General features: G+C 36.5%; 2 protein-coding genes across 2 annotated transcripts in view; both read right to left on the bottom strand.

Annotated features, from left to right (window-relative positions):
* The window catches only part of LOC109820817 (protein PLASTID MOVEMENT IMPAIRED 1-RELATED 1-like), a 6,919-nt gene extending 3,417 nt beyond the window's left edge, over nucleotides 1-3,502 (bottom strand). The window contains 2 exon segments of the mRNA XM_020387012.1: nucleotides 1-491; nucleotides 3,454-3,502. The exon segment at nucleotides 1-491 is cut by the window's left edge and continues 5 nt beyond it. Of these exon segments, the coding sequence (XP_020242601.1) occupies nucleotides 1-491; nucleotides 3,454-3,502 (540 nt within the window).
* LOC109820540 (uncharacterized membrane protein C776.05-like) lies at nucleotides 6,763-14,075 on the bottom strand. The gene is made up of 8 exons (XM_020386699.1): nucleotides 13,912-14,075; nucleotides 13,709-13,828; nucleotides 13,560-13,617; nucleotides 13,381-13,481; nucleotides 11,152-11,247; nucleotides 10,958-11,051; nucleotides 8,369-8,606; nucleotides 6,763-7,415 (listed from the first exon to the last, which is right to left on the bottom strand). The coding sequence occupies exons 1-8, from the start codon at nucleotides 13,987-13,989 to the stop codon at nucleotides 7,046-7,048; spliced, it is 1,155 nt and encodes a 384-aa protein (XP_020242288.1). The 5' UTR covers nucleotides 13,990-14,075; the 3' UTR covers nucleotides 6,763-7,045.

A 14,081-nucleotide genomic window follows, 5' to 3' on the forward strand; every position in this document is an offset into this window, starting at 1 on the left:
CGACTTAGAGAAAAATGGCGGGAGGTTGTCGATTGAGTGAACGTGGAGGGAGAATCGGCAGGGGAAGCGGCGGTGAGAGCGGAATTGGGCGGAGAGGGACTTGATTGGGTTGAAATTGGACCAAAAAGATTGCTTCTTTGGCTTCGAATTGGCATTTCTAGGGTTTTGGGGGTGCGATTTTGGGGCGGAGATCGAGCGAGAGGGGGGTTTCTTGATCTGGGCACGGTTTTTCTGGTCGAGGGAGAGGGCTTTGCTTAGGGTTTCGATGTCGTGGAGAAGGCGGGCGTCTCCGGAGGCGGAGGAGCCGGCGTCGGAGGAGGGCGCGAGGCGTTTTTTTGCGCCGCTGCCGGCGACGGTGGGCTCTTGGAGCCATGGATCTAGAAGGGGTGAAGAGAGCGCGCTGCTGGAGTCCGGTTGTTTATTGCGAAGCTGTTTCGTTAGTTTTGAATGGGTCTGGTGTCTCGCGGAGGAGTTTAGTAGTAGGTGGGATACTGGGATATTAGGGTTGACAAGGAGATTTTAATAATGATTATGCTTACAAAAGTTGTTATGAAAAACTAACTTTGGGCTATCTAACCCCCCGAGTTTCTTGATAAGTTTTTTTGGATGGTGAAAACAACATTCTATTTGAATTTCTCTAGTTTTTTTAATAGCATTGTTGTTTTAAAATAGAGAAGAAAAAGAAAAGTTTATAATCATCCCAGAGAAGAGAGAGAAAAAACTCAGCTAGAAAATTTCTTACTGAAGTTTCATGGGCGATATTTCTTGATAAATTGGGTTATAAATTTAAATATCATGTTTTCAAGAAGTTAAACTATTCGAATTATTTTCTTTCATCAAGCTCCATAAAAATTGATCACTCTGATTTCATATCATTAGGCATATTCTTTTCAAAAAGTTTTTAGTATATTAAAGCCAAAAGAAAGGTATCTTTCTTAATTGAATATATTTAGTATGCCAAAAGATTTTAATATATTATATACCAAGGAAAGGTATCTTTCTTAAATGAGTATACTTAGCTAGTCTATGCCGCATATGGTAAGGTTGAAGGAAAAGACTTAAGTTTACGTCCCACTTGACACCTGGCAATTATGCCTCAAACAAATATGTCTCGTTGCATATATTTGTTTACACTATCACGTCCAAATTGTAATTTTTTAAGTTAAATGTCTACTTAAACTTTAGGCTTGATCAATTAAGTTTAGATTGATCACGTAACCTCCTTATCGTCGATAAAAGCTAGCAAGAGTTTCTGCATTCAACTTAAAAAATCTAACACTTATCATACCCTCGTGTATTGCACTCATTCTTAATTTGCACTAAAAGAAAAAATCACAACCATTAACTAGATAATCAATGGACGTGATTATGTAGTGGTCCCTCCACTGTTTTTTTTTTGTAGTGGAGAGGATCCGAATCCAAAACAAATGATTTAGATCCTCTCCACTATAAAAAAGTAGTTGACCCATCATTTCTATTTTTACAACTTTCAAGGAATGACTCTGCTGTCAAAGCAATTAGGAAAATTGTAGTATACTTATCTTTTTCCTATTAGAGTACGTTTCATGCAAATAAATTAATATTTTCTTATTATTAGAAAACACACAGAACCTAGAGTCTTACTGAGCATTATCCATAGGCATATGGACCCAATTCTTGGCAAACTGAGATTAATTTCATTTGTTACTTTCTAATTACTAAATGGTAACCAAAAATAAAAATAAAAATCAGTTATCTCGCCTAAATTAGAAAATGTACTTATTATCAAGTTAACTCTATTGATTAAATCTAGGGGAAAATGCTTCCCGCCCCCAAAAGCCAAGTGAACATGCTTCCCACCCCCAGGACTTGGTCAATGGGTGTTTTACCCCTAAAAATAAAGAATCTGTTCTCTGAGCCCCCAAAACACAAAACCCAAGACATTAAAACATGTGAAGACCATAATACTCTTCTCTCTCTCTTTCTTTTTTTATTAAAATATGATGGGGGTTATTTTATTATTTTTGTTTTCTCTCTCTTTATCATGATGTACCAAGAGGATAGTTGAAATGATTGATGATGATTATTTTATTATTTTTATTTTTTATTATTTTGGTTGTTTGTATTGGGAGGTTGTTAAGGTTACAGATTGGTTGTTAAGGTTACGGGTTGGTTGTTAAGGTTAAGGGTTTGTTGTTAAGGTTATGAATCCCCTCTCTCTCTCTCTTTCTTTTTTTATTAAAATATGATGGGGATTATTTTATTATTTTTGTTTTCTCTCTCTCTTTATCATGATGATTGATGATGATTATTTTATTATTTTCGTTTTTTTATTATTTTGGTTGTTTGTATTAGGAGGTTGTTAAAGTTACGGGTTGATTGTTAAGGTTACGGGTTGGTTGTTAAGGTTAAGGGTTTGTTGTTAAGGTTATGAATCCTCTCTCTCTTTCTTTCTTTTTTTATTAAAATATGATGGGGATTATTTTATTATTTTTGTTTTCTCTCTCTCTTTATCATGATGTACCAAGAGGATAGTTGAAATAATTGATGAGGATTATTTTATTATTTTTGTTTTTTATTATTTTGGTTGTTTGTTTTGGGAGGTTGTTAAAGTTACGGGTTGATTGTTAATGTTACAGGTTGGTTGTTAAGGTTAAGGGTTTGTTGTTAAGGTTATGAATCCCCCCCTCTCTCTCTTTCTTTTTTTATTAAAATATGATGTGGATTATTTTATTATTTTTGTTTTCTCTCTCTCTCTTTATCATGATGTACCAAGAGGATAGTTGAAATGATTGATGGAGATTATTTTATTATTTTCGTTTTTTATTATTTTGGTTGTTTGTTTTGGGAGGTTGTTAAAGTTACGGGTTGATTGTTAAGGTTACGGGTTGGTTGTTAAGGTTAAGGGTTTGTTGTTAAGGTTGTGGATTTGTTGTGTAGGTTACGGATTTGTTGTTAAGGTTACGAGTTTAATTGTTAAGGTTACGGGTTTAATTGTTAGGGTTACCTATCTAAAGATTCTCTTGGTACATCATGATAAAGAGAGAGAGAGAAAAATAATAAAATAATCCTCATCATATTTTAATAAAAAAAAAGAGAGAGAGAAGGGTATTATGGTCTTCACATGTTTTAATGTCTTGGGTTTTGTGTTTTGGGACTCAGAGAACAAAATCTTTATTTTTAGGGGTAAAACACCCATTGACTAAGTCTTGGGGGTGGGAAGCACGTTCACTTGGCTTTTGGGGGCTGGAAGCATTTTTCCCTTAAATCTAATATTTAGGACTCTATTCTCGTACCCTTGTTGTGGGTTAAGGAAAAATTAAATGAGGTGATTAATAAATAATGGGTCTTTATGAAATAAACACTCTTTAGATAACAGAACAGGATGAATATCAAAGGATTGATCAATCATTTTCCTTCCCTTCTCATATGAGAAAATTGAGAATTATTTCAACCAGCTTTTCTACACCTTACAATTATGGCCACCTTTTTGGGACCTTGGAAGCATATCGTTTCCCTCCATTTCTATTGGGATGAAGCCGTTGGACGTGTCCCCCTTTAATTTGAATTCAAACAACCAATAATTTGGAAGGGCCCTTTTCAATTTGCATTATAGTAAATCCATTATTGTTGTGTATTTTCAAGGAAAAAGAAGGGCAAGATGGCCTCCTCAAAATATGCCATGTAAGATGTCATCGTTTGGGTTTTTAATATTTGTGTTTTCATTTTCTATCTCAAGCTAAAATGAAGCAATACAAATGATCTGATGATAGCTAACAAAGGAGATGGTCAAAAATAAAAACTAAGAATAAGATTCATTAACTAATCTCGAAATTTTGGGATAAAAACTTTGTTGTTGTTGTTTCTCTCAAAATTCATATATGGCATACTGGTCCATTTTCTGGGGGAAAAGATATGTTATTGTAGGCTGTCTAAAAATTACTGCAGATAGCTGATCCCCATCAAACACCGATGATGGAAGTTATAATTTGACAGCTTCTAGAATGCTACAATTTAAAAACTTTCACGTAGATCGATGAATGTTACAACCTGACAACCTTCACGACAACCGATGAAAGCTCTAATTCAATAGCCTTCACAATCAATATCGGGAGTTACAATCTGACGACTCTCATATTTTATTATTTTTAATATCTGGAAGGTTACATGATGACGATCTTTGCAACGCTCTAGCAAAAGAGACTACAAATTGACGGTCTCTTCAAATCAAAACGGAAGTGGCCTCGTTCTAGAGTCAAAGCAATGCAAATGCAGCTTCAACCCAGCTGCAAACGTAACTCCTAAACGCTGCCAAACGCAACTCTTAAATGCTGCTAATGCAGCTCCTAAACGCTGCCAAACGCAACTCTTAAATGCTGCTAACGCAGCTTCTAACTACTGCCAATGCACCTTTCATTCGTTGCCAAACGCAACTTCCAAATCGCTATAAACGCAGCTTCTAGACGCTGCAAACGCAGCTTCCAGACGCTGCGTCCGAGCTTCCAGACGCTGCGTCCGAGCTTCCGGACGCTGCGTTCGAGCTTCCAAACACTGCGTTCAAACTCAGAATTCATGCCAAAACGCAAATTTTGCGTTTGACTCGTTCAAATACGAACTGAACAGTTTCAAAACCGTTTTCCATGATTTGCGGGGATCACTCCCCCACTTAGGAGCGAATTAAGGGGTATTTACACCCCTTAACCCTCCTATAAATCTCAACAAACTCAACCGAGTTAAAGGCTGTCTTTTTGGAATCGGGAGAGATCTCTTAGGCAGATCAGATCTTGGCAATCTTCGGATCTTCTGGAGCTACTCTTGGAGCTTTTCTTTGGCTTGAAACCGATTTCGGTTAAACCAATTAACTCTTCCACATAGTTATAACTCGCTCAGAGTTCCCTAACTCGTTAAGAGTTATTTTCAAACTTGTCACACAAGCTATCCTCGACATCAATCAAGAGGATTCAACCGTGTTCCACGAGTTTAAACGTTGGATCATCGAGAAGCAATATTGACACGAGTTCGAGGGAGGCATCTCATCGCTACTGTGAAGAACCCAGATTTAAACAAAGGAAAGGACCTCCGTCGATCTCTCTCTCTTTTGTAATTCGGGAAACCGATTGAAGGAATTATAATTTCTTTTTCTAAGTTTGTTAGAGAGAGATTGCAGAGAGAGAATTGTTAATTAATTCTTTTTCTGAGTTTGTCAGAGAGAATAATACAAATTTAATTCTCAATTTCTTCTTTGAATTTTCCCACCAAACAGTTATTTTATATTTAAGATCATATATAGAGGAAGGAGGCTATATGCAACATAATAATTTTAAATAAGTATAAACGTCATATGAAAACCAGCGTAAATACAATACTGCATCAGTATAAACAATATAAAATTTAATGCAAATCACAAAGCCTATAACTAATACTGGAACATGATAGTTTAACATTTTCCTTTTCCTTTATGATGATTTGTTCAGAGGGCCCTCTAATTGATCCTTTTCCCCATTTTCAGGGACTTCTCACTTCTGTTTCATTAGGGGTCTTCCACTGAAAGAGACAAATATGCGGTCGGTTGGTGCAGTTGGCTTTCGATTCAAGACAGTATAATTTTACAATTATCAGAAAATTATGTCTCAAAGCTTGTTCTGCCAACTAATCGAATATGATCCCTCTCTTTTAAAAATGAAATAAACGTGTTTTTATTTAAACCCTTAGGAATATCAGGTGACATCTACGCTGACTTGTATGACTAAGGCCAATAAATGTACTTTACTACTTGAGAGTGAATAAACCATTACTCAACTATAATAGTCTTATAAATTCAAGATAATTGATTATCACATATTACAGATTGTAATTGAGAAACTGGTATTCCTATTGATTAGATGCAGTGTGGAGGATCTAAATCATTTATCAGTAATAAATCAGCTATACAAGCTAGGATTCGTATGGGTCTGAAATAAGTGATAATTGAATCAACTTGTAAGTCATAATTCACCTAATAATTGACAAATAATTCATAAACTGTCGAGTCCCTTCCGCATAATTAAACCACGAATTCGATGCGAAGAGTTATTAGCCAGTTAAAAGCTAGTCACATATATTAGAAAACTTATTAGATTCAAGAAATGAGAATGTATATATATAAAGAGGATGTCATGTATATAAAGGACTTGGTCCTCAGGACATACAGTTGCAATGCTTCTCCTTTTTTTTTCTCTCCTTAACTCGTGATTTTTTTTCCCTTTTTTTATTGGAACGCTAAGAACACGTTATACGAGTGGAATAAAACACTTTACGAGGAACGGAGTGAAAAAAAAAAAAAAATTCACATTATACTTTAAGAAAAAAACTGGAATGCTTTGCTCATGATATTTGAGCAGAGTAGAGATTTTAGGAGGGATGAGGGAGTTAAAAGATCTCTAATTTTTGTTGTCCTAATGATCTTAATAGAACAAGATTTTAAAATACGCTCATTTTGATCCCACTGTAGAAGCTGTCAACTCCCTACGAGGTGAGCTTCCCTCGAAAATTTGAAGCAGACCTTGTATTTTAGGGACTAATATCTAAATGACCCTATTCTAAAACTGATGTCAAGAAACAAGTTTTAGCTTAGCCAAAAGCTAAAAGCAACATATCTTCTGAAAAAGGCTCTGCAATGAAATTAAAAAAAAATATATCAACCATGCAATCATCTCGCGACAAAGAAGTCACAGAAATTCAGGAATCTTCATAGATATCATGATCACCTTCGTTTGGGGGTGATTCACAAAGCAAGCAAATCCGTAAGAATAAACAACCATACATGAACTCTCACCCAACAACGAATCCATCAGCATTAATGACCATATGGGTACAAAAAACAACCAATACTCAGAAATCATGCCATCACACTAAGTGAGGTTGCACAGGCACAACACAACCACCTTCAACAACATTTTGTACATTGACTTCAAGCAGAGACGGTTACATTCTGTCCAAATAGAACACACATCCGCTCCAAATTTCGAAAAAAAACTTCTGTTTCTGTTATCTTAGAAGAAACTAGCTTATCGTGTCTAATTCTGTATCAGGAGCTGTTTTCTTCAGCAGATAGTTGGTCCTCGTGATCCCCGTTACTCAAAGGTTCGACTTCAGGCAGATCTTGATGGGCCTCCGCTGGCTTCATCTCCGATTTCTTCTTCTCCTTCTGAACAACTTGCCTCGGCATCACTTCAAGAAGAAAGCTTGCACCATTCCATATGGTTGCTGATACTTTGAGTATCTGAAATATCACATGCAACTTGTATGACAGGAATATGGGGACCGTCAGTGCTAGGGTTGCTACCGTGAAGACAGCTTGGAACAAAATGTACATTGTGGGTCGGTTCTGATCACCAAGCAGCCCACTTAACCGCCACCAGATGTTGTTTGCCTTCTGTGCCTTCTTTGAGAGTTCTCTGTTATATAAAATTAGAGCCAGGGGTTACATTCTTTTTCCTCGCAAGCAGAAAAGAAATTGAATAATATTGTTTTTAATGGAATGATTTTTTTTTCAGAAAACAATGGAATGATAATGTTATCCTTGAAAATGTACAAAACTACCTATAAATCTTATCATGAAGCAACAAAAAAAAAGGAAAAAGAAAAAAAGAAAAAAAAATCAATAATAGTTTCTTCATGTTGAGCAGTATAATAGTTTCTTCATGTTGAGCAGTTTAACCGATTTTATCGTTTTCTTAGACGAGTCCCAGTATGGCTGATCTATCTGAGAAAACATCATCAATGACGCATATTACCAAGATATGAGATTATCAAGGATTTAGTCCATTATTATACTTTAGAAATTTGGAAATCATTTGTGTTGGAACCAGTTTACCACCCATACAACTAATTTATTGCAGTATATATACTTTTTTATCAGCTAAACAGTCAATATCATCACAGTTGAATAGTAGGACTTATGCAAGAAAAGACTTAGATATTTATTTCCTCCAAGGAAGAAAAGCATTAGACAATTTGTTTCAAGGGAATGATTATGTTATCCATGAAAATGCAAAACAACCTTTAAAATTAGTCACAAAGAAAATCAATTCATGCTCACTTGTGCTGATCAGTTTAACAAGTTAATTTTATCAATTTTCTTACACAAGTCCTATATTCCTGATCAATCTGCGAATGCTTCATAGACATTTACTTTCAAGATATGAGTAAATAAAGAAATTAATCCATCATTATGCTTTACCAATTTGGAACTACCAAAATCATCCAACCAATTATCACAATCTATAGATTATGATACCGCGATTATCATCGAAATAGTCTATATCTCAACAGTATGGTAAGAGAAAAAAATTGACTACTTCTATCTGTACGCTACTGTAAAAAAAGGGTGATAAACTAGAAGTAGGACCTGTAAGAAGTCATGACTTCAGGATCCCGCAATAGCCTCTGTCGACGAAGAACATTAACAATAAGGAAATACAAAAGCTGCCACAGGGTATAAGCAACCAAAGGAACAACAAAGAGCCATGTCCATAGATATGATTTGTCCTCAACATATGGCCATGATATCCTTGCTGCTTTACCCACGGGATGCATGGCAGCAAATGTTTCTGGATCCCACCACCTTATAGTAAAGAAAACTATCCCTGAAACAAGACATATTTCATCTGAAGCCATTGAGCTAGACATAAATTCTAAGAGAGTTCATGCTGATTTTCACAAAAAGGTCTATAGCTAGATTGTATAACAGAAGGTAATAAAAGGTCATGAGCTATGATGCACGGATACGGATACGGGACACGGATACGACACGGACACGGATACGGGATACGGCAAAATCCAAAAAAGTAGGATACGGGGATACGGCTAGGATTTTTTTTCTTCAAATTATTATTATATATAGAAAAAATTATAAAATTCAACTAATAATCTAAATTATTGCATAATGAGCTGGGCATTGACATGGAAACATCAAATATTGAAGTATAATAAACTGGCATATATCTCCATTTCAAAAAAGAATAAAGGAGAGTGCAAATGAAATAATGGGTCTTAAATGTTAACATTAACTTAAAATTGAGAAAAGTAAGACAAACCCTCCTTAAATTTATAGATTTTCAAAAAAAATCATTTTTAAATAATCTTTTGACCAGATTATAATTAATTATAGAAGAAACTTGAAGTTGAGAAACCAATTTTTCAGAGACAAGGCTTTATAGTGGAGTCGGTTTTTGGGCTTCAGAGTCGCATTCTAGTCTTTTCAAAAAAAAATCATAAAGAGAGATGAAGAGATCCAGAGAGAGAGAGAAACTCAGAAATCAAGAGAGAGAGCCGAAGATCTCGAGAGAGAGAGAGAGACTCAGCTCGAGAGCGCAGAAGAAATCCAGAGAGAGACTCAGAGATCGAGATCGGAGAGCGCAGAAGAAATCCAGAGAGAGACTCAGAGATCGAGATCGAGAGAGACCGACCTGCGACGAGGACGAGCGTTCGACGACGACGAGGAAGAAGGGATCGACGAGGACGAGCGTTCGACGACGACGAGGGCGGAGGGATCGATGAGGAACGAGCGTTCGACGACGATGAGGACGAGCATGAAAGCGATGACGAGCGTGCGACGAAGAAGAAAAATTAGGTTTCGACGAAGGGATCGACGAAGGGATCTGTGATTTTGTGGCGGCGGCGGCGTGGGGTGAGTGAAAAAATTAGGGTTGAGTTTTGGGTTTGGGTTTCGGGTTTATGTAACGCTCCGTTTTTTTCTCTTTTGCGAATCCCAGGCGTGTCCTTGATGGGCTTTGACCGTATCCCTCATAGTTTGACCATTGACCAGTGTCGGACACGGATTGACCGTGTCCGACACGTGTCGTGCACGTGTCGTGCACGAATCCGTGTCCGATTCGTGTCGGACACGGATTCGTGGCCTCCGGGGGCGAATCCGTGCTTCATAGCATCTAATGGCTTCTGCCCTTCTCCTGGGCTTTGCTCTTTACATAATCTCTTTCCCATAACCAACGGAGTTGGTGCCGGATTGGAATTCTCCATTCCACGAATCCGTGTCCGATTCGTGTCGGACACGGATTCGTGGCCTCCGGGGGCGAATCCGTGCTTCATAGGTCATGAGAAATGGAAGAAGTAGCAGGCTGCGCACATGAGCTATAGAAGCCATTGAGCAAGACATAAATTCTAAGAGAGTGCATGCTGATTTTTACAAAAAGGTCTATAGCTAGATTGTGTAACAGAAGGTAATAAAAGGTCATGAGAAATGGAAGAAGTAACAGGCTGCACACATGAAATAATGGACACGGATATATGCAACTCAGATTCATTTCTTGCCATTCTTCTCCGTCTGAAGCGACAGCAAAGATGAATATACAGTACTGAAGAATATACTGTTGATGTACTATATATTAATTCATATAAGAACTGAAGTATAGTTATTCAAGAAGAAAATAAGGATGTTCCCACAGAGAAAGAGGTAGACAATGTAATATAAAAACAAATAATTTTTTGTACTGTTTGTAAAATGTGTTAAGTTATATCAAGTAAATGAGAAATGAGCATGTACTAGCTGATAAATTGGATTGACTGACACTAACATGTGGTGCGCTTAAAAGGATTTAGGAAACTAGGGGAAAACAACGTAAACAGGAAGAGTAAGTTGATATAAAGTTAAAAAAGCTGGTAAAAGTTTAACAATCTGGTGATTTTACGAAGAAAAAAATTGACAAGGGCAACAAGGCCAAGCCATGTTTTCAAAGAATATAATATTACTAACTGGCAAAGTTTACTAAAAAAAACAATAAATATCAGAATCCATAAGCTACTGAGGGGCAGGCAATTCAAGTTGTACAAATGAGATAAACTAAAGATTCTATCACTTATTAATGCTCACAATACCAGTTTAAGCGTATTGAGTTCTGAAATCTACTTTCATCTAAAATGTACATTATAAAACAAAAAATGGCACTTTGCAATCTACATCAAGATGATGAGTTCTCACCAGGTAACAGATGTATTAAAACACTGACAATTTTGTCAGCAGAACTGAAAACAAGACTGCAACGCCAAACAATCAACGCCCAAGCCAAAGGACCCTGAAAGAATTCAGCTGGATAAGCAAATAATGTTCCTAAAAGGGGAGAGAAGAAAAAAAGGAAAAAGAACATCATCAATAAAACCACAGTTGGTGCTTACTTCTGCAAATGAAAAGCAGACCATGAAGAGCTTTTCATTCTTTGGGTAGAAAAGGAGCATAATCAGAAAAATTGTGTTGGCATAGTAGCAGAAATCCTGTTCATTCAGTATCATTAAAATCGTGCCATACACAAGATTGAAGAAAATAAAGTAGTAATGGAGCATCCTTCCTGTAGAAACAGAGGTTGACAACAAAAACGGAAATAATATGTTTGATATCAAGCAATAAATGAATTTGGCCCCACTACAACTTCCATAAACATATTACAATCTACGATGATATTTATTCATAAATGTCAACTAACATGCAACTAAATGAGACTTATTTTAATTTAGTACTGTTCATCTTCATTTACTGATTTTTATAATCATATGCAACCATTTTTGTTTCAACTTGTAAACGACAGGAACAGGTTTGCTCCACCATGCATACCAACGTGTGCTAGAAAGATTATTGAAGTTTAAACACCTACAGAAGAAATCTTGATAGTAAAATCTCATTTTTTGCATATAGATTTAAGGGAGGACCACAATTGTCAGAATGCACATCAATGAAATAAATTTGTCTTAAAATAAAAAAGTAGAAGTCACATATAATGATGGCGAAGTTTTTAGGAGCATGATTATCCCTTGGTGTCATAAAAAATTAACTAAGAAATCCCTAAGGGGTCACTTAAGCTCTCAGCATCCAACATGCTTCTGTTACTCTTAGATATTCCATTGTACATAAAGTCAAATAAGTAGACTTTATATTGACAAAGTTAATTATTCCTTGACATACCAAAAGGAGCTAACCCAACAAGTTTCTGGAACAAAGTTTTATAACATTCCTCTCTGGAACAGAGAGAGATTTCATAAATAGAACAAGAATATCAAACCTGCTACTTATACATATCATCAGCTAATACAAAATGCTACTCCAAAATATCAAACCTGCTACTTATGACCTCTCTTAGAAATACCAAAATGATTTGACCTGTTCCTCTCTGCCAGGTTTCAACTCCAAGGGCTAAATGTACAGGACCACATAGAACAAGAATAGCCATTATTACCACAAACTCCAGATAGAGCAATATTCTTCTCAATGTTCAAAATCAAACTTAGACATCTAGGACACAGATGGGCACACTTTATCTAGGAAAAGGCAAGGACTCCATGGTGGACATAAGGCTTGCAGTACTAAGATAGAATGTTGAACCGTTTATGGGCATGTTGACATACTACTAACAGTCTAAGATAGAAGAGACCCTTTATGGGGGCACGGCGACTAATCAATGCTAGGTTGGATGTCAAGTAAGTGTAAATTTTATGCGTATGAGAGGTAACACTTCAGTGCAAAAACTAGGCACCTAAATGTTTTTTTTACCTCTTTTTTTTCTGAAGAAAAGTGGAGTACAGCCACCTGCTTCATTAAAAAGAGTGCAATGGAACAAAACAAAATTACAAAAAATAGGGGCTAGGATGGTCATCAACCACCTGCCAAGTATGCACTTTGGTTGAGCCAAAGCTTGAATAAAGAACCCCCTAAGGACAAGGGAGACGAGTACCAGCCTTCTAGACGTTGGAAAAATATTATGGAACCTAATTAAACCACAGCCTTCTTCATTATCTCTATACTTTTGCATGTTCTGCATATAATTTCAATAGTTGTTCTCTTGCATTTATTGAAGCTAATAGAACTCAGATGGAAAAGATGAGAAACAAAGGAAGTTAATAGTAATAGTAATAGTAAACAGATGGTTCATACGAGTGCACAGAGAAAGTTTAAAGGTGAGGTTGTTTATGAGGCTGCACATAGTTCCATACGAGGAGCTACCCGCGCAATGTACAATCTCATTAATAATTAAATATACATGGAAAGATCAATAAAAGTGTCAAGACCATCTCTAAAGTCCTTGAACATATATACACAACATGTAATATTACTGGCCAATAACATTACAAAAATGTTATACATGTCAAGGGATTCAACATTCTCTGCAATGGCTAAATGACATGTTCAAAATACAACAGAAACATACCACCTTTACATTTTCGAGAATAAAGTTTGCACACTATCATTGCTTGTTGATTGAAATACTATAACTTCTAAAGCAAGAATATAAATTCTATAACAAGATACAAGGTAGCAAAAGGAAACATCTTCAGCAAGCTTTAGCACACATGGTACCTAGCAAAGGAAGTAAACATAAAAAAATGTTATATATCAAGCAATAAATATACACTCACCAATAGGTAATAATGCCATTTCTTGTACCGATAATATATCCATCGAAGAGGAACGAACGTAACGTAGAACAAACAATACACATATGGAACATCTTGGGGACCTAAAATCAATAAAAATCTAAATTACTTCACTAATTAATCACTCCAAAACAAATGGGTAGGATTCTAGTATAACTTACGAGCTCCCAATAGGTAGCAAAACGCGCCAAATCCAAGAACACCCACCAAATGGGTCACCTAATTTCCCAACAAAATCCACAAAGAGACAACATTTATAATGAAAAATTTCAAGAATACCCATCATTTCGAAAGGGGTGAAGTGAAGGACCTTATTGATAAATCTCTCGTGCTCTTCCGCTTGTTTGGCGATCTTAACCGCTTGCTTCGATATGATCTTCTTAGTTTGAACCGCTTGCTTCGATAGGATCTCCTTCGTGTCAATCACTTTCTACACACCAAAAAAAGAGGAAACTTTCTGGAAAAAAAGAATGCAAAATTTGGAATTTTAGGGGGGGTTCTATGCGAGAATACCTTCGACCGATCGGCGATCCTCTGCCGAACCCTTTGAAACGTCTCTCCGTCGTCGAGGCTGGCGTCCGCTTCAGACATCTTCGATAAATTCCACAGAGGGGGAGAGGATTTAGAGCTCTAGAGATAGAGAGAGAGAGAGGGACTCGAACAAAAAGTTTGAGACGGTGAGT

This window comes from Asparagus officinalis, chromosome 8, assembly GCF_001876935.1.
Source record: "Asparagus officinalis chromosome 8, Aspof.V1, whole genome shotgun sequence".
NCBI classification, from domain to species: Eukaryota; Viridiplantae; Streptophyta; class Magnoliopsida; order Asparagales; family Asparagaceae; genus Asparagus; species Asparagus officinalis.

Coding starts and splice junctions, on each gene's coding strand:
- LOC109820540 (XM_020386699.1), bottom strand. CDS start 13,989: ATGTCTGAAGCGGACGCCAGCCTCGACGACGGAGAGACGTTTCAAAGG. Junction 11,248..13,380: donor AATGGCATTATTACCTATTG/GTGAGTGTATAT, acceptor CTGAATGAACAG/GATTTCTGCTACTATGCCAA. Junction 8,607..10,957: donor TTTAATACATCTGTTACCTG/GTGAGAACTCAT, acceptor GTCTTGTTTCAG/GGATAGTTTTCTTTACTATA.